Genomic DNA, 22,218 nt, shown 5'->3' on the forward strand with positions numbered 1-22,218 from the left:
TTCTATGCTTATTCTACATAAAAAAATAAACAATTAAATGAAATCATTTATTTTATTTAGTGTTTTTGTCATATACTGTACAGATTTACAATTAGAGCGCTGAATATAACTTAAATAACATAGCATCTGTTGACAAGCAAACGGCATATACTGTACATATATTTGAATAATGTATGTGAACGAGTAATCAACATACATCTGGATAACATAAGATGAGTGTTTAGACTGAGGCTGATGTGAATTTGAACTCCTTACTTAGGGGGAGAGGTCATTCCACGGCTTGGGAGGCAGGAGAGTTTAGGTCGCTTGGATCACTGGCCAGGGTTTAGTCGGGATGGGAGGGACATATGTCCTGTATAGGCTCTATGCACAGCAGCCATTTTTGGAGAGAAATCGGGCCTCTTCTTACTTCCTTCACAGGTGTTACCAATGATACTAATGAAGGCTCTGTTCCATTCTGGTCAAACAGAGTCAGGGTGCTGATATTGTGCATGTTGGCTCACGAGAAACACTAGTGGGTCTCAAAGTGTGGTCCAGGGACCCTCATGGTTCCTTGAGGGGGTGTAACTCTGAGAGTTATGGGGGTCCTTGAAATTAAAAAGTTTGAGAACCACTAAATGGAACAGATCCTTAATTAGTATCATTGGTAACACCTGTGAAGGAAGCAAGGAAGGGGCCCAATTACTGTCCAATATGGCTGCTGTGCATAGAGGGCTGGATCATATCCTGCAGGTAGGTTGGTGCATGGCCCTTTGTCACTCTAGTTTCCTCTGTGATGAACTTGAGGTGATGGAAGGACATTCACTGTGAGGTGTCAGGCAGGCATACAGAATCTGAGCTCTTCCACCTGCATCGTGGCAGACGGGAGGGACGGAGAAAAACTGTTGTGTGTTGTCCATGTTACAGTAATAGAAGAATTGTGAACAGAGATGATAGGGCCATGGTATCACTTGAACCACTTGAATTCGGTCCTTGTGAGGAGCTGGTGTTGACTGTATCAAATGCTGTAAATAGGTCAAGAAGGATAAGGAGTGGGAGGCAGCTTGAGTGGCATGAGTGCCTCTGTGACTGTGAGGAGCTAGTAGAGTATGCTTTGGTAGGCCAATATAGGTAGACATAAATATGTTTTCCACATGCTGTAGCAGTGGTGGATACAGACCATGTCTAATATGACTGGGCCTGGAAAATTCTGGCTGGGCCTCAGTGTTTTAAGCTTAGATACTATGACCAGTGGATGATGTCAATGTGACAATTATTTTCACTGTCAATTTGGTTGACAGTGAACCCACTCTGTGAGTGGCCTCCGGAAAAAGCCCACTTTCCATATCCGGTAATTTGCACACACATACTGTACATGCACGCACCACTTCCATATCCGTTGTGTAGACCCAGACCGGAACAACAACCTGCAAAGCGGCTTGATCCCAAGCTAGTCTCCACTGACAAACATAATAACTCTTGAACCGTAGGTCATACAATAGAAATCATGAAGCAACTCCCCACAGCCTACTAGATTTTCCACAGTTTGGCATTGTCTTTAAAACACACTTTGTGCTACTACTCCTAGTGATTTGGTCGAATCGGTACACATCTATGCAATGTCTCACTTTATTTTGAGCGTGTGGAAAGCTCTATCAGTTTGGACTTATTGATGCTTCCAGCACCTTAGCAAATGTTCAGCCGAGTGGAGCGGTGGTCTACCTGCATTATTCATTCATGTGTAATGTGAATAAGAAATGTTGTTGTGTTGTCTGATTTGGTAATCTTGCATGGTCTAGTTTTGATCTTGGCAAGCAGCGCATACATGGTGCGCATACAAACCGAAATTGGTGACCTTCTATAGCATGCTGCGACTCCATAGATTTCCATGGCAACCAGCTGTCAATCATGTTGATGTTGTGATACCTGCATAGTGCATATACAATATCCTTTGGTTTGTGTTTACCTGGAAAATGTATAACCCCACCTGGAGCAATACATACTGGGGGTTGGGGGGTAATGCATGTCTGTCTGTAAACAAGATAACTCAAGAACTGATGGCCGTATTTTCAGTGGTGGATGTGATCAGTAGGCTTTCTCAAAGGGATGATTAACTTTTGGGTTCAAGGTCACAATCAATGTCAAGGTTAAAATCAAGAACATTTGGGTGGATATTCATGAAACCTTGTGAGGATGATCAGTATGTTGTGTAGTGTTGTAGTCTATGTGATATGGCATACACTATGTATGCCCATAAGAATTTTCCATATATATAAAATGAGATGATCAATGATACATAATTCCCACTGCAATATTTATACTTTTCAACATTTCAGTTGGTAATTATTACCTTAATAAATCTCACAGGGTGAGAATTTACTCAGGGTGAGATTTTACTTTTACTTTAACTGTCAGGTTTTGTGGCCCTCGTAATCCTATTGCTATTTTGCCTGCTGATAAATTTACTGTAGGCTATATATAATGTAAGTGGTGCTAAATTACGAAGACAGGTCAAACCTGTTTAAAGCTGCTCTATGTTTCTTTCCTCTTCTACCCCGGATTTGAACTTTGTTTCCTACGCAAGTGCTGACATTTTTACCATTGAGCTAATAGAGCCTGCCTGTTGGCTCATGAGATAAATTGAATCTTGACCATCAGGTCAAAATTTGTGTCAGATGCTGTGTCTCGGTGAGACATTACCTTTTGACACAATCTAAATGTCTCAATAGAAGAGTAGGGAGACAAAATACAACCACCCCAAGTTGTATTGTATTAACATGCTCTACATACCATACAGATTGGACAAAACTACTTTTTATTCATAAAAGAAAAGTTACATAGTTCCGCTTTAATCACATTGACCCTAGCGTCCCTATTCTGGGATTGAACATTCGGCAAAAATAGATCTACAAGCTCATTTTGTGAGCTTCTATATCGGCTAATATTTTCATCAAAGAGAGGGAGAAAAGGATAGACCCCTGGTGGACCCAGGTGTGTTTTTGTAATTGACTTAATATTTTGACACTTAAGTTTGGCTGTGGCTCTGTTAACTAACACTGGTGTGAGTATAGGGTTTAAAATTGTAGCAGAGGGAACAGAGATATGCCATTTCTGGGTTGGTGTCAAAATAAAACTCAAGCTTGAGGCCCTGCTGTGAACATATGGAGTGAAAGCATACAGTAGGTTGCATTGGCAAGATCGAACAACCACGCTTTCTTTGAGAGAATCCCCCTCTAGTCACACTTTCCCATTACATTTCCTCAGGGTTAACATCAGTGAAAGTTGTCACCACAGAAGGAAAGTGCGAGGACAACTGTCTGCGATTTCCTCTACTGACTGTGACGTGCTAGGCTACTGTTAGGCACACTATCGATTCAGGACATTATTTTGTCATAGGGTCTATGATGGTAGGCTGAAGCCTTTGGAATTCCTGCCTCCCTCCATTATAACTCTTGAAGTGACAGTACTATTGATTATGATATAATGATAAAAAATATTGTAATTCAGATTCAGATTTTTTTATTATTGTCCTCATGGATAATGTGTTTTCACGTTTCACTCAAAACAGGGGATAACCAAAACCCAAAACATATCATCAACAACATTGGACTGTTAAGCCTATAGCTCATGCAAAGATTTGCGATGCAGACAAAACTGTTTTAAGACATATTTAGAACCTCATCGTATATGACTGTGTCTGAATTTACAGTGTGCCTAGGCCAGGGGTCAGTCAAGAGTAATTTTACTCTTGACTAGATTTTTAATTAAGATCTTAATTTCTTTGTTTAACTTGAATGTAAAGCACTTTGAACTATATATATGTCTGAAAGGTGCTCTAAATAAAGATTATTATTATCATTATTATTGAAGGGGTTCCAGGGGGCACCCAACAAAATTAGTTACTATAGCATCACAATCAGTTTAGCCACTTTAACCCTGTTTATACTTAATTGGCTATTCAAAAATAAGCCGATCTACAAGTTTACTGTGAGCTTGTTGTGGAACTTTTGGAAAACTCTTGAAAACATTTGGAATGATTTAGAATTTCACAACATCTTCTCTTCTGGAGGTCCCTGGCACAACATATTTTCAGATGGGGGTCTGCGGCCAAATATATATTCATTTGGGGGTCCTTAGAGGATATGTTGAGCATAGTAGTAGGTGGCACAGACAGGAGGACCGGTTCAACAGAAACCTTCTATATGCGAGTACAAGGTGCACAGGTTTTGACTGAAAGTCAAGTTATTTGTATTAATTTTGCATGAAAGAGCCCTATACGTTTTGGTGGGCAGGTAGTCTTTGTTGCAGTGTTTATGGATGTCTGTGAAGTGGTGAACAAAGATCAGCTTATTGTCCAGTATATTGCTGAGGTGCAACATCTTACAGTTTAATGTGTAATACAGCTTGTCTATGTAATATGCTTATGGGGACAGGTAAACACCTTTCAGTTGACTGATCAATCCTGGCAAATCGTTAACATAATTATGGCAGGCCATTATGTGTGCTGCAGGGAAAGACTGTCGGCCAAACTACACAGGTGAATGATCAATTACTTCATGACATGCTGCAGAGATGGATTTTACCATCAACTATTCTGAGGCTGAGCGGCATTACTTTTACTATATTGTGAAAACAGATGAACCAGTGAAGCTGCTTAACTTATGGTGACATTTTGTCTTGCTGTATGTATGTATTTCTCATTTCTGCAACATGTCAAAGTCCAGCACTGCTTGGAGTCCAGTCTTTGGATGCTCGCATTTTCAATGAATTGCCCACTGGCTCAAAGATGGCGGGTATTGGACAGTGTAAGAAGCTCATAGTCAGGGGATATTAAAAAAAATCTTGGAATAAATTCCTTACCAAAAAAAATCTTCACCAATGTGTTTGTAAAGGTGTCTAGTAACACATCTCACAAAGACTGAAATGCAGTCCCCCTAGGAGAATTTTTGACAGCTCCTTAAAGTTGGGGTACCCAACAAAAAAATCAAAATTTAATTCTGTTTTAAGTAGCATGTGAGGTGTCAAACTAGGGTGTTTTTATGATTCTGAATCCATTGCAAGCATTTATGCACCAAAACCACTCCTTGGGCTAAAAACGACCCAATCTCAATGGGCTTTTTACACAAAAAGTATACCTGGAAAAGGATGGCTATGGCCGTTTTTAGCCCAAGGAGTGGTTTTGGTGCAAAACAAATGCTTGCAATGGATTCAGAATCATAACAACACCCTAGTTTGACCCATCACATGCTACTTAAAACAGAATTAAATGTTGTTGTTTTTTTTGTTTGTTTTTTAACCAAGGTTATGGTGGGTACCCCAACTTTAAGGAGCTGTCAAAAATTATCCTAGGGGGACTGCATTTCAGTCTTTGTGAGATGTGTTACTAGACACCTTTACAAACACATTGGTGAAGATTTTTTTTGGTAAGGAATTTATTCGAAGATTGGAAAATATTCTGCTAATAACCCCTGACTATCAACAGATCCACCATGATATGTTTGGCAATATGGACTAATGCAGTGAAGTAGGCTACTTTGGATAAGGCTCAAATTGACAGAAAAAAGAGGATCAGAAACCAATGTTTCTTTAAGGTGTCCATTTTTTTTTACATTTTAATATTTGGTACAAAGTTAATATTGGATTGGATTAAAACGTGTGCAACCAAAACATTGATAAACAGGGCAAAGTGATGCATATTTGGGGCGTAATAGTTGCTGCACACAAATTACTCATGCATATAGCCCTAATGTTCTATAGCTCATGTTCAACCTGGTGCCAACCTGATATCAACTATGTAATTATGTAGCCTATCATCACTAGTGAATGGTTGGAGACTACTGATGTACCTGCATGCCATAGTCAGGGGTGTAGCATAGACCAGTGGTTCTCAGCCAGTTGTCCGGGACCACCAGTGGTTCTTGCGGGGGTTCCAGGTGGTCCCCAGCTAAATGATGGAGAGTTGGTAACCAAATGGTCCATTTGGTTTCATTTGGTTTCATTTTACCGATCTCCAGAGTTAAATTATTGTAAAACATCTGCATTACTTAATTTACAAGAAGTCTACATAATTAGAGAATGTAGAAGAATTGTTATTTTGCCTGTTGTCTCTCCTATGGTACCAACATCAATACAGCATGGAATTGTGGACAAAATCTTATAACGACAACAAAATATTCTAAGTTTTGGGTCTGGGAGGCTAAATCTCATCAAACGATGGTCCTGGGCTCAAATGCCAAATAAAAATGGACCTTGATATGAAAATGGTTGAAAACCACTGGCATAGACAGTCATTTTTAATTATAAAACATAAATATAGGTCTACACAAATAAATACAAAGTGCCTGTCTGTTAATGATACCATAATAAAAACAAGAATGCTGCAGGTAGCCCTGGCTCATACCTGCAGGAGACAGTCGTCATTAGACAGTCGTCTAATCAATGCTTGAGCTAATTGCTGTGATAGTGGCGCTGAATGCAGGGGCCAAGGGTACAGCAATAGATCAATGTTTATTGTGCAGTAGATGAGCCAATAATTGAGCCTGAATACACTCAAATTAGAGTACTCTAATTTACATATGTGGCATTAGAACAGTAATCCTTCTGCACTGACCAGCAGGTGTACAGGTATACAGACAGCGTCCAGCATACTTTAAACAAATATATATAAAATGGCATAGGCATATTATAGTAAGTATAATGAGGAATATAATAGACTATAGTTTAATAGGCCTATATTTGACACAATGCATTAGGTTCACAGCCCGTATACCAATGGTTCCCAAACGTTTTAGCTCGAGACCCAAAAGAGAAATGTGCTGTCTCCCTTGCTTTAAAAAATAATGATTGGAAAATGTTTTGAAATAATAATAATCAAAAACAAAATGTAGGAAACAAAAAATAAATTGATATTTACTCGTAACCCATGAAAATGTGTCCGCGACCCACAAATGGGGAACAGTGCCGGAGTACCATCATAATGCGCATCATTCTCGCGTGCACGCTCGTGAATGTTTTATTCCACTTGCATGTAGGCCTACATTATATTTACATTTACATTCCTATAGGCATTTTAAGACAAACAAGTCAATTTGTTTCGAGTTCCCATTTTATTTTCCTTATAATTGTTTTGGTTTCCGGTATTATCACCAGAAATGCATAGCAATGAATTGCATAGTATTGTATATTTGCCTCAAATGCCTGTCGCTAAATGTTTCAATTAATTGAATACACATGGACCCCAATGGAAACTAGGCATAGTGCTGTCTTGGGTTAAATCCTTTTAGCATGGTATTTGTATTAAACTGTACTTTCTGTGCTTTTTTTTTTTTTTTGCAAACTGTTAATAAAGTATTCAATCAATCAATCAATCAATCAATCAATCAATCAAAGTTCACAGCCTGTTTTTAGTTTACATTCCTATAGGCATTTTAAGACAAACAGGTCCAAGTTCCCTTCATTAGACCATTTTATTTTCCTTATAATGTGTTTGGTTTCAGTTACTAATTCGCCTGCAAGTGCAAACACATGAATCAACCAGTGTTCATTTTGTTGAGTAAGACTAAGACTAAAATAGGACTAAAACTAAATGGTGTGTTATTCAAAAGACTAAGACGAAAGACTAAATCAGAATTTGCTGTCAAAATGAACATTGGAATCAACACCGTCCTCAGTCGAGAGGGCGACTGGTCATTGTAGCCAAGCACACAAAAACTGTGGATTCCAGCAAACCTTTATGCTATTTTAAAAAAAGGGGTTCTTTTCATTTGTCGGCACAGCCTATATACCTCTGGCCAGGCTAAGTCTTTTCTTTTTACCCCCTTTAATCCGTCCTTCCATTTCAGAAGAACACAAAACCAGGTTCACGCAGTGCTTTAGTGGCTAAAAGTGAAAGAGCTTGTTTTTTCTGTGCTGAGCCGAGCCTTGTTGAATCGCTCTGGAAAATTGGTTCTTGTGAATAAATAGGCGAAGGAGGAACAACGTTTAATAGGATCCAAGGGAGGTTCTGCTCTCGCAACCTGCTCTTAAACAGGTGGAAATTGGACGCTCTCGATTATACAAATAGTAAGTATAAGCCAGCATGGAAAAGCTATCCCATCTCCGAGGATTAGGAACTTTCAATGAAAAAAAATGAGACTTGTCAAAAGCAAAAGGCCCAAGATCATTGTTTTGTGAGAGAGTCCACAATTTGAAACTCTCAAAAGCAGCTCAAATTAAGAATGGGGGCTAAAAAGACATGCAATGTTTTCAACAAACTAAATAATAGCCTATCTAAAAACATGGCACTTCCAATTGAGCATAACAAATAATCATATAATTGAGCATAACAAATAATGATGTCAATAGTAATTTGGTAGTAGTAGTAGTATGATAATAATAATGATAATAATAGCCTAATGATAATAACCTAATAACCTAATAATAGCCTAATAAAATAATAATTATAATAACGTAATGCCTATATCATTGTAGTCTACAATGTAGGCCTAAATAAAAAAACAAAAACAAAAAAAATATTTTTTTGGCCATCGGACTTTTTTGCAGTAGGCTAGCTAATGCTCATACCACACGACCCCCGTGTTCGTATATAAGGACCAACAGGAGCATGCACGCATGCATGGGAACTCTGATGTCGTGTCCTCCTTGTCACCCAGTTAAAGAGTTGTAGTGCTCTGATGTCAGGAGACAGTGATCTATAGCACTGATGAGGGCGGTCGCTACCAAGATGTGACAGCGAGCAGTCAACGCTGCTATCTTCCATCCAATCCATCTGTCGCTGCTAAAAGGTAAACTTCAACACTGACTGACTCTCTCTAGCTGTAAACCTTTCCATTCCACATTTTCCTGAATACGATTTTTGTCCCTTTTTGTATTTTTTGGTCATTTTTTAGTCTTTTTTTTGGGGGGGGTAAACTTTTCCAATCCACATTATCCGGGGCGCTGAATAAGAGAATGTTTTTGTATTTTTTTTGTCCTTTTTCATCTTTTGGTAAACTTTTCCAATCCACATAATTCGAGGCGCTGAATAAGAGAATGTTTTTGTCCTTTTTTCCCTCCCTCTCCCATCCTTCCTTCCTAACGAGCTCTGAAATGTCCTGTTAATTTTGTGTGTACTAGTTAATGAGCATTAATCTGGTACCCCCTGGATGCTATTGTTGCGGGGGATGGTCATTTGAATGCAAATGGCGTGACACTGTGATAGCAAGGTGCTTATTAAACTGATGTGTCTGTCTGTCCTCTTGTGTCTTCTTGCAGCTGAGGAGGCAGTATAGGCTGGCGCTGCTGCTTGGCTGCTGCGGTGCTTCTGCTCACACCAAGTTCGCTCCATATAATAATGACCAGTTCTCTTCCTCTGGACAAGGCGATGGCTTGCCCTGCACGACTGGACGGTAGGCCTGCATATCACAATTATTACATCACCGTCTAATCGCAATTATTTGAGATAATCGCAATAATTTTTTTGCATCATCTCAAAATCGTTTCCATGATAAAAAAAAAAGCATTTTTAAATATTAAAAAAAAGCTGAAATAGCTGATCTACAAGCTTACAATGTGCATTGTAAGCTTGTAATCAGCTATTTCCACTATTTTTACATTAAAAAAAGAAAAGTAAATGATTAAACATGTCAGTAATTTATTGCCCCGTGCAACTTTTGATTACAAAGCTTAAACGCCAAAACAGAAACGTAATGTGTGTTCATATGCTCCATGCAGTTTTCAAGGACATAAACGATTAAATCGTTAATCGCAATTATTTGTATGACAATTAATCGTCAATTTAAAATGTTTTAATCGTGACAGCCCTACTGGACGGTGGTGGCGGTAGGAACGGGCCAGGAATCGGATCCGCTACTCCTCCAAAGACCCTGGCCTTCTCCATAGACCGGATCATGTCCAAGACCTCGGAGCCGAAGGAGAGGTTGCTCGGTCTCTGTTCGCCTCTGCCGTGCATGATCCCGCTGCAGCCGTTCAGCCTGGACCTCCAGGCCAAGGCGCTCATGAGCTACTCGGAGCTTTGGAAAGCTAATTTCAGGGGGACGTGCAAGGTGAACTGCGGGATGTGCAAGGCGAACTGCGGGATGTGCGGCAAAGCGGACGCGGCCTTGAAACATCATCATCTGTTGCCAGGGAGCCGGGTGATAAAACCCCAAGTCATCCATCAGGCCATGGCGATGCCCAGCAGCGGTTCCTTGTACTATCTCAACTATCTGGACTCTGCCTACCACCAGCAGTCGGAGTTGCTGACCGGACAGTTTTTCTCCTCGGCGTTGGCCACTTCGCATCAGGCGTCGCTGGCAGCGCACCATAAACTTTTGCTGCTGGAGAACGCCAAGCTGAGCGGGACTGCAGCGCCGGTCGACAAGTTCCCCACACCTCAATACCCGCACAAGGAACATCTGCCCGGGCAGCTGGACCAGATCGTCAAGGAGAACCACAGCCTGCAGACCTCGGAGAAAAACGGTGTTAAAGCTCATAACAAACTCGCCGCCCAAGACGGAAAGCCCAAAAACTTTACATGTGAAGTGTGTGGAAAGGTATGCAAACAAATATAATAACTAATAGTCTGCTAATATTTGTTGACTCGCAATTATGTGGAAAATGTTTCTGTGTAAAGAAAAAAAAGGCATTCCGAAAATGTGTAGCTATTTGCAAATATTGTTTACAATGTTACTGTTTTCATAAAATGAATGGATTGTTATTCTTAATTAAAATAAATTGAGGAACCGTCATCAATAACGAGAAAATGCACATTAGATTTGTAATATCCTGTGTTGCTGTGGGTCCACACTATGGTCTCGAAACGAAATAACAATGCATTGGCTGCACCACCGTTTCCCAAACAGTGGGTCGAGACCCATTTGCGGGTCGCGGACAAATATTTATGGTTTGCGAGTAAATCTTCTTTTTATTTTTGTAAAGAAAATAAAAAAGCTCAAAGATTTTTCAAAATAATTTGATAACTACATTTAAAAAAAATAATCCATTAATTAGAAAACAAATGTTTAAGAAGGTGTGAAAATAGCCAATCTACAAGCTCACAACGTGGTGCAAAGTGTGGCGTTGTGAGCTTAGATCGGCTATTTTCACTAGTTTGGGTCCCGGCTCTCTTTTTTTGGGGTCTCGACTCTCGAGCTAAACCGTTTGGGAATCACTGGACTATTATACTGTTGAAAATATGAAGAACCTGCCAATGCTTTGAAAATGCGGGGGTAAAATCGTCTTCACAAGGATTCCTCAGCACAATTTACATAATTGTACTCGCTCTGCAGGTGTTCAATGCCCATTATAACCTGACTCGACACATGCCAGTGCACACTGGAGCGAGGCCCTTCGTCTGCAAAGTGTGTGGGAAAGGATTCCGCCAGGCGAGCACGCTTTGCAGACACAAAATCATCCACACGCAGGTAATCGGTCTTTATATAATTATGCTTTATGGTGTGTATATATATATATATATATATATATATATATATATATATATATATATATATATATATATATATATATATATATATATATATATATATACACACACACACACACACACACACACACACACACACACACACACACACACACACACACACACACACACACACACACGGTGTATATACCCTATATAATGTTGGCCTGTATGTATGTATGTATGTATGTATGTATACATATGTCTTATCTATATAATAATGTCTGTTTTTGTATTTTTGTTGTACCAGGAAAAACCCCATAAATGCAACCAGTGTGGGAAGGCGTTCAACAGAAGTTCAACGTTGAATACTCACATACGGATTCATGCTGGCTATAAACCGTTCGTCTGTGAATTCTGTGGGAAAGGTTTCCATCAGAAAGGTAATTCACAGTTAAAGTAATGACAATTTAGCTCATTAATGGATCATTCATTTTGTATGTGTTTTATGCAGTAATGCAGCTGTCCTGTGTCTAACATGTGCAGTAGCCTATTGTTGAGTACGATAGGACATTGTTTTTGTAAATTAGGTTTCATTGAAGTATTGTGTTTTGATTGAATTGAAGCCTGCAATGGTCTATTGTAGCCTATACACCGCATGTGCAAAATAGGCATTGGCTCCATATGCTAGACCACTTTGCATGTTGACTTGGCATATAGGGATAGGGATGACTTATTGTTTCTGAACCATTTTTATGAACAAAAGCTTCTTCCCCCTCCCCTTTTCTCTAGTGTGGTTGTTGTTTTGGACATTAATTCAATGCAAATCTCAGCGTCTAGGCTACACAAAATACAACTTGACAGAAGTTTTTATATCAGAGTTTAAGATAAAAAAAATACTGTATTAATTACCACATCATATCTTATTGTTATTGTATATAGTGGTTCTCAAAGTGGATTTCAGGGACTCTCTGGGTTCCTTTAGGGAACTTACCCTTACAAGTATGTAACTCTGACAGCTACAAATGGAACCAAATGGGAACAGTATACGAAATGGTACCAAATGGACCCTAACCTAACGGGTCCATTTGGTTCCATTTGTATACTGTCAGAGTTAAGGGGAGACCTTGAAATATAAAAGTTTGAGAACCATTGGTATCCATGTCACTGTCACTACAAAAAAAAAAGCATGCTCACCTAGAGTCGTATAGGGAGGCCCATCGTGAGTATAAATCCATATTTTATAGGCTTTGGCTGTTCAAAAATATTGGAGGAATTATTATCTTTTAAATAGCAGATATACAAGTTCATATCGTGGCACTCGGTGCCGCGAACTATTTTTGAAAAATCTCGAACATTTGTGAAAATATTTGAATACATATATATTTATAAAAGGAAAATGTTTTACTCTAATCTTTGCTTGGGGGTGGGGGTCCGCGGCCATATAGCCTACATATAATTTTGTGGGTCCTTGACATGGAAAAGTTTGAGCACCGCAATATAGCAACGTTTTTTCAGAAAACTGTTAGGATTCAGAAGACATTTGTAGAATTGGCCTCAGGTCGCTTGAAGCGATCAATGGAAATGGGACATGTCACTTTACACCCACTAACTCTGCCTACAAGACGGTGGGATTTGCTATGGGTCAGTTAGCAGACCTTAGCCGACTTGAAAATCAGTTTTTACTTGTTGTGGGGTTTGATTTTGACAAAGTTTGACAACTTCTTGACTTCGATGCGGATAACTCCCGATTAATGAAGGCTGGGGGTCGGGACGATTGTTGAATATAACTTAACAGTGAACTAGTGACCTTGCGTCCAAAAACGGGGCCTCTTTCATGTGCAATTATGACCAGGGCCCACTCGATGCTCATATAGTGCGTTTGTTCCAGTGTTGCCATGTCCGCTTATTATAAGCGACGTTGGGCTTGTTTTCTGCCAAGCTGCTTGTAAATATTGGTATAGTTTTGCGGGTTGCAGTTTTGGTAGCCTGGTTCCAGACGAATCTGCCTTTGCAAAATTGCACTTTATATAGGCTACAGTTTTGGGATTGTTTCCAAAGTGTATAGGTTGCCTTGCCTGGGTCCCCCATCTGAAAACATTTTATGCCAGGGAGGGACCCCCCCATACAAGATTTGTGTTGAAGATTTTTTTGAAAATAGCAGATCTGAAATAGCTAGTAAGTAAAGTAACTAAGCACATTTACTCAAGTAGGCTGACACATTTTTTTTTTTTCTTTTTACTTATACTGGAGCATTTCCATTTTTTTGTGACTACTTTAGTTACTAGTTACTTTGTAGATTTTGATTATTAATACAAAACATACATTAACCACTTCAGCTCTGTACATTTCGGCCATTTGAAAATAGCTGATCTGCAAGCTCACAATGCATCACATCATAGATGTGCTATTTTCAAAAGATTTGTATACATTTGAAAACTTAAATAAGATAAGTTCTGCACAATGAGTGAGTACTTTCTACTTTTGTTACTTTAAGTACATTTTAACTTTTTACTAAAGTAAGAAATGTGAGTATACTTTTCTCACCACTGTTCGTTCTTCTCTGCATGTTTCAAGGAAATTACAAGAACCACAAGCTGACACACAGCGGGGAGAAACAGTACAAGTGCTCCATCTGCAACAAGGCCTTCCATCAGGTCTACAACCTGACCTTCCACATGCACACGCACAATGACAAGAAGCCCTTCACCTGCGGCATCTGTGGCAAAGGGTTCTGCAGGAACTTTGATCTGAAAAAGCACATTCGAAAGCTGCATGATAACAACGCCTCAGCATTATCTGCAGCCTCTGCCGCCCCCAGAGAACTCAAAAGTTGAGCCACGTTATGATGTTATTGGTAACAGGATAGGTGAGCACTATAGGACATCTGGGCACTTCGATGTAAAATTGGCTATTTTGTAGCCAATTTTTTATGTGAGAACATGCTTAAACATTAGGCAATTAAGGTCTAATATTTCTATTGCTACAAATTGCTACGAAACCTGTATATCCAGTCATTTTAGCGCATAAACAAGAAGTTGAAGGATACAATTAAGTCTGGTAATGATGTACTGTGCATGTTCACAACTTTACATTACTTAAGACCATTTTTCAAATATATATATTTTAAAACATTTGTTTTAACATGTTGGACAAAATAACCAATTTTACATTGAGGTGCCCAGATGTCCCTTGTGCCCACCTATCCTGTATCCATGTCGTTTCCATGTGGTCATATCATCACCGGTTGCATAACTAGGATATTTAAAACGCATGAACTTCCATCATACTGCCATCATATATTTGGAACCTCCCCCTGAGCCCTAAGCCCCCCCTAAGTTTAATATATATATATATATATATATATATATATATATATATATATATATATATATATATATATATATATATATATATATATATATATATATATATATATATATTCCTGGGTTGCCTATTTAAGATATTTGTACTGCCCTCAGACAAGACTATAATATAACATTATATCTTATTCCGTGATATGTGAAAATGCAATTGTAAATAATAGGATAAATAAAATGTTATTTAATCAATGTGAAACTATTGGGGACATTTTCATGAATTTCTCAGAAATTGTTAATGTGTACATATATCTAAGTTATATGTATATACCTAAAACTGAATGTGTGAACGCTTTCGATCTTCTGAATACATTTTTGCAAATAAAACGGAATAATCAAAATAGCCTATATAATGTTACTTATTATGAGAGAGAGAGAGAGAGAGAGAGAGAGAGAGAGAGAGAGAGAGAGAGAGAGAGAGACACACAGACAGACAGACAGACAGACACACACACACAGAGAGAGAGAGAGAGAGAGAGAGAGAGAGAGAGAGAGAGAGACACACACACACACACACACACACACACACACACACACACACACACACACACACACACACACACACACACACACACACACACACACACACACACACACACACACACACACACACACAGAGAGACAGACATTTCAGCATGACTTTATAACTTAAGGAGAGGTATAGGTAGTATATGGCTATTTGAAATATTAATTAATGCAAATTAATATGTGCACACCACAGGATGGTGCACATGGTAATGTGTGTATATTTATATACATATAAATATACACACATTACCATATATATATATATATATATATATATATATATATATATATGCATGCACATTATATCATATGCACGCGCCTACATATAAGATAGTCTAAAGAAAGCTGTCCAGTCCCACTGTGTGTGTTATGCAGACACTTTTGCTTCGGCACTTATTGACAGACACGATCCCACTAATGCAACATTACACTTGACTTCTGTGTAATGGCACAGATGATCAGAGGTAACATGGACTCTTGAAAGCGAATTACATTAATCAGCTAAACGCCCTCGAGGGGGAGCCTGGGCGCATCAAGTCGTGTTCATCACACAATGAGAGATAATGGAGCACTTGGGCCACACCAACCATGCGCTCTCCTCATCTGTCTCGTTTTAATCAACCTGAAGGGATGCTGTACACGGCTTCTGGAACAATATTATCCTTACACACATTCTGATGAGAGACGGACGCGTGCTCCCAAATGTCGCTCTTTCCATTACGCCGCAATTTAGAACCCTAATTAGCAGCCGCGCCAAACCTTGGGAAGCCGCAGTGTGGGCTAATATTACTAGACAAATGAACCGCTCAGCCTCACCTGTTTCATTAAAGCACACTATTCAAATGGGGGCGAGTAGCCTAGTTATAAGGCATATAGGCCTACACTTCTGTGAGATATAGTGAAAATGGCACATTAACTGGTTAATACAGAAAACGAACTATTTCAAGTTTACAACGTGGCTGTTTTTGACGTGGTGTGATTAGCCTAACATTACATAAATAAATAAAGAGGAATAGGCCTACGTTTAGGAGTAGGCGGGCCTAAATAAATAAGCAAATTACATACATAAATAAATACATACATACATATTGCGACACAAATAGGCATATCAACCGCATGATGATGATCATCAGGTTACATGTCCACATAATTCAGATCCAAAATCCCCGGTTCTCTGTATTAAACTGAGCAGAGAGAGAGAGAGAGAGAGAGAGAGAGAGAGAGAGAGAGAGAGAGAGAGACCGCGAGGGGGGTTTAACAAGTAGTCCCAGTCTCTCAGAGACATGTTTGTAGTGAAACTCATCTGACTACAACACACGAGGCCCAGTCTGTGCGCCTCCTCGAGTGAAAAGAATGTCGGCCTAGTAAACAAGCTAAAGGCAGGCCAGGTTGCCCTTTTCTCTGCACTTTGCCTCTCAGACGTCTGAGCAACTGGCTTGGTTTCCAGAAACACGTTAATTGACCACGGAGCTCATTACCGCTGCACACACGTGACGCGGCGAGGAGAGAGATTATAGGGACAAGAGCGCGTTAATCATCTGTCAACAATCGAGTACATCTCCGCGACCAGGATCACCCAAGATTGAGCCTTTGACGGACCACAAAAGGGCTCTGCGGAGACAGGAAGAAAAGAAGAAGCGTACTTTTGTGTGGCCAATTCTATTGATAATAAATGGCAGAGATTAGGGGGGGGGGTTGCTTCGGCGTTTCATAAGTGCAGAGCGAGGAGAGAAAAGGACCAATTAAATCTACCAAATGTTAGCTGCCTCAAGTTTCCCCCCGCAGTTTAGCACACATGAAATTCCAATTAAAGCCTCCCTGGCTGCGACATCATTTTGGAAAGCAATTTATTTCGCGGTTGGAGGCACGTGTAGGCCGCTTGGACCTATATTGTCGCATTGGAACAGTATAGGCTAGGTCAAGATGTAACATTATGAGCAGAAGCTTTGGCTAAAAAACACACACACAAAAAAACCTGGAATGATAAATGTGATGTAGCCTATGTTGTTTAAAGTCAGACTTTCAACTATGGAAAATGTTATTGACATGTCACATGCCATGTTTGTTGTTACCAAATCCATTGAATGGCTAGCCTAATAATCCAAACTCTGTATAATGTAAATCTAATCACAAACAAACAAACATCTCTCTCACACACACACATACACACACACACACACACACACACACACACACACACACACACACACACACACACACACACACACACACACACACACACACACACACACACACACACACACACACACACACACACAGAGAGTGCATGCTTGGACCCCTCTTCCTTGTATGCGCCTTGGCATCTCAAGGGCACATTGGCTGGAAGAAGGTGCTTTGTGACTGGGAGGTGTGTTGGGTGCTGGGCTACATGCTTCTGGTGGGAACCAAGCAGGGAGAGAGCTCTCATCACCGATCTGTTGTCAGTCTCCACTCTGACCTCTATTCACAACCTGTCTGTCCATCCGTCCATCCATCGCTCTGCCTCCTCGTCCTAACTGCTCGGGGCCACGCAGCCTGATGAAACCCCCATCACCTTCTCTCTTAGCCTCCATCTTTAACGAGAAAGGAGACCCTGACCTCCAAACTCTCTGCTTCCATACAATCCATTTGCAGTTCTTGCCTGTACAGAACAGGTACTGGTTCCTTCTCAGTGCTTTGGATCCATCTGACATGGTCAAACCAAACCATAATAAAGTCAACACTTGAATATAGCAAATCATGAACACATCAATATCAATTTAATCAGCAAATTTACACGGTCCAGTTGCAAACAAATGAGTGATTTTCTCCATCGCAGCCTAGCTGCATTGAGTCCTATTCTAGTGGAATTAAACCAGTGCTTCATTGTTGGCTAGGATCAGTTAATTTGGGGATGTCCGGTGGCACTGGCTGCTAATCCTTTTGACCTGACTTGGCCCTGCTGGGAAATGTCTACTTCTGCTGTACCGCTCTGTGAGTTCACACAATTAAAAGACCCCCTTAGAATGAACTCCAATACAAACTTACAAATCTGCTTCACTAATAGATGAGCATTTGAAATGCTACAGAAACCCCTAGAGATAACTAATATAAAGTAATTTCATTACCAAAAAGAAAATATTTTTTTGGAATCATCTATTTAAAGGTCTGATTTAAATGTTTTGTGTTGAGATTGTACACTTATTTAGGCAGCATTTCCAGGTGCAGTCAACAGATCCTTGCCAAGGAAATCAATATCAACAAAAGGCGCAAGTAACAGGCAGAAACAAAATTCACACACACCCTCACAGTTTCTCACTTAATCTATCTATCAATATTAATAGTGCTACACACTCTGACTTACCAGGCAAGAATAAAAAAAAGACATCCACAGAAGCGAGATCAATAAGCCTACAGTGATTTGAATGCAATTCACCAAGCACAAACATCCCCACAGGGTATTTGTCCAATAGCTTAGGTATATTCAAATCAGGCTTGACAACAGTTTTCACACTAGACCAAAAGCCCTTTCAATTTAAGCATATCCCACTAGAACTGCAAAGGTGTCTCCGTCCAAAACCTATTATTTGGAAGGAGGTGGGGTGCCCTGTGAAGTTCATTGAGGCATATTGACACAAGGAAACCAATGACAATTTGATAGGAAATGCTATACTTGAAACGTGTGCAGTTGACGGCAAGTGGCACGAGGCTCCCTTAAGGCCAATGTTCCTTCCTTTTAGTGTACAACATGAAACATTCAATTTAATCTGGAACAACATGACATGGGACAACAGTCATGGCCTATGTGTAGGCAAAGACAAAGAGCTGCTAGATGCAAGGCACTTAAGTAGAGATGACATGCCATGATCAAAGGACAACTGAGGGAAATACCACTTGATCATAGGGCTGTACACAAGCCATACAACAGGCAAGAATGTAAAACTTTACTTTTAATGTAATCTGAGAAATCACATTAAGCTAAAACAACAACATGTGTGATGAGTATGTGAAAAGATTAGTTGAAAAAAATATCAAAAAACAAATAGAAAGCAGAATTCAGCTTGGCGAAAATATTTTCCTTCTTTCATTTTTTCCCTCCCTCTTTCCCGGCCACACTAGAACCAGTGCCTATGATTGACTGAAATGCAGCATGCAATTACACATTATCCAATCAATTGGAGACGACAGTTAACCATTTACTAGGCTTTGGGCTCAGCCAATTATCCGACAGGGCTCTCAGTGGGCTCTCAATAGCCAGGCCACATTGCATAATCATATGGCTCCAAATGTATCTGCCATTAGGGTGAAGAAGGGACTTTGGTTGAGTGGTAAAACCCTGCTGAGACTGAGAGTTGGCGGGCTTGGGAACCAGGTGTCTGAGGGCTTGTTGTTGTTTAATGCAGGCAGAGAGTTAAGTGAGGTCTGGTGCCCCTTCAGCCTCCACCCGCCAGCCACTGGGACCATCAGGGGGGACAGACTGTGGTGTCCGTGGCTAATCCACCTCAGGGCCCCTCGGCATTACAATACATAATGCAGAGCAAGTCATTTGGAAGGGCTCCAAAACGTGTTCCTCGAAACCATTTTAGAGAATTCACTACTACCTCACCTCATCCCTTGTGCTCTCGCTCGCCTGTGATTGCATGCATACCCCAATGCCAACCCCCCCATCTTGCCCATGACCTCCCCACAGCCCTCCCGTACAGCTCCTTCCACAACCAGAACCAAATGCCCTCCTCCAACCCGTTCACCACCACAGCCACCATCCCTCAGTCCAGGCCAGTCCAGCCAGTGGTGACTGGTGGCTGGTTGACCCCGGGGGCTGGGCGCCCGGGCCCCAGCTGAGGAGCCGGGGCAGCTGCCAACCATGGCCACTTCAACCCCGGCCATCCGGATGATTGCGTTTGTCAAGCCGCCACTCCGTGTCAGCCCGCCACAAGTTTGATCACTACAATTAGGCTAAAGCAAGGGGATCCATCTCTGGCATGGATAGAGAGAGATAGAAGGGGGGGTTTGTGGGAGAGTGTGTGCGGTATGTGTGTGTTCTGTGGACAGATGAGGGGTGGCAGGGTTTCCATGTTGACAGTCAGCAAGCAGGTGGAAGGTTTCGCTGTGTTTTTTCATCCATCCACAAAATGGTGAGAACCTGGCGTTCACCAGAGCATGCTAATACAGCCTGTCCCCATGCACACTCTCATTACGCACACACTGTCACTACTGCCCATGTCTGCTTACAATGTCCAACCAAGAGCTCATATTATATCAGCCAATTAACATGTGGGACTTGTTGTGACCACTTTGTAATGCCATGAATGGAAACAGTCATAGGGCAAAGCTTATACATTTTACAAATAGCAAATGACAGAGGCCTCCAGTACCATTTTATTCAAAGTATACCGTTCACAATGCTACATGCAAAACCACAATATTTGGACAACTCACACGTATATTATAACGCATTATTAGCTGTTTTTATTTTTACAAGATTAAAGGGATATTTGACTTTCAAACAGACGTCATTTTATAGTCTACTCAGGCTTTTGTGAGCCCCCCAGACAGTTTTTAAGTTTCTTGATTCTCTATTTAGATATTTATTATTCATTTGATCAGACACGCCCCCTTCCTATACAAATCCATTGTAACTCCATTTTAACCATGATAGATTCATCGGAAACACCCGTCCTTGGTTCTGGTGACTCATATTGTCCTTCTAATACGTTTTTTTTTTCATTTATTTTTTATAAATCAAATAAATGAAAAAAGTTATCGAAAAAATACGGCCTCCTCAAGTATTAGGAGGGCAGGATGAGTCACCAGAACCAAGGACGGGTGTTTTTGATGAATCTAACATGTTAAAAATGGACTTTGTATAGGAAGGGGGGCGTGTCCGATAAAATGACCCAATTTTGTTTTGAAAGTTAAATATCCCTTTAAGTGCTACTGACTAATATAACACTTTTGTTTATTATTTACGTCATGAACGTTTAATCATTTCAATTTGCTTACACCTACACAAAACTAGTCTGCCTTGTTATAACACACTGAACAGTTCTGTAAACCAAACTATTTGGGAGGATTCTTTTTTACTCCATGTCATCTGATTGCCATGTACTTGAGAAGATTATGGATATTTTGAGTATTTTCTTTTTTTTACTCATTAACTCATTATCAAAGATACAGTAAATCTATCCATTTGTAACTCAGAGTGCACAAATGTAACCAAATGAACCCGTAACACTAAATAAACACTGAGGATTTCATGGTGTATTACAATCATATTAAGCTCCCCACTCTCCCCTTGCCATTACTTCCCCTCACAGCCTAAAGGATCTGCAGATGTGAATGGGTCATTGGATGCCCATTTCTATGGAGCATTATGAGCATATGCCAACTGGTTGACCTCCAGCTATTCTTAAATAAAGGGACAATACAAAGCAATTTCAGTGGACACAGAGGTCCTTGTGTTAAGTCTTTTGTGTAACGAACACGGGACACAGAAATCCTTATGGCAGCCCTTTATGTAATAGAGAAGGGACAACTTTATTGTAGCTCAGATACAAAAGAGGGCTCTCCACACGCTACACAAAGGTTTGAGATATGTGTGAGACCATGCTCCAATGGCTAGGGCTAATAATTTTAACCTGTCTAATGCATTAGATATACGGCAAGATCAAGTGCAAACGAGAGCACAATAAAGAGTTTAAATGGCTTTTGAAGAGAGCAGAATTGCAAAAGAATAACCTGAAGGAATTAGCAAAGGGTATGAAATAAACAATTATGCTAATTATGCATAGGAATATGACATAAGAACAAAAGACAGTCACATTTTTATGAAAATATGAGGTGATTAGCCTACTATGATAAATGGTGAAATAATGATATATATAATAGTTCAAATGTTGCTTATGTTTAGATTAGTACTATAGACCTAATTACAAAATGTTAAGATGACAG

The 22,218-nt window shown here is 40.1% G+C and overlaps 1 protein-coding gene across 1 annotated transcript; it reads left to right on the top strand.

The window, feature by feature from the left end:
• Positions 1 to 693: 693 nt before the first annotated feature.
• On the top strand, positions 694 to 20,109 carry fezf2 (FEZ family zinc finger 2; the record flags this gene model as incomplete). Its single annotated transcript, XM_084061779.1, has 7 exons — positions 694 to 732; positions 9,232 to 9,337; positions 9,778 to 10,511; positions 11,247 to 11,381; positions 11,691 to 11,823; positions 13,958 to 14,212; positions 19,958 to 20,109. 7 exons carry the CDS (start codon positions 694 to 696, stop codon positions 20,107 to 20,109), a joined length of 1,554 nt encoding a protein of 517 aa, XP_083917905.1.
• Between the last annotated feature and the right edge of the window lie 2,109 nt (positions 20,110 to 22,218).

The sequence above is a fragment of the Gymnoscopelus microlampas genome, assembly GCF_963454915.1.
Source record: "Gymnoscopelus microlampas genome assembly, chromosome: 7".
Lineage (NCBI taxonomy): Eukaryota > Metazoa > Chordata > Actinopteri > Myctophiformes > Myctophidae > Gymnoscopelus > Gymnoscopelus microlampas.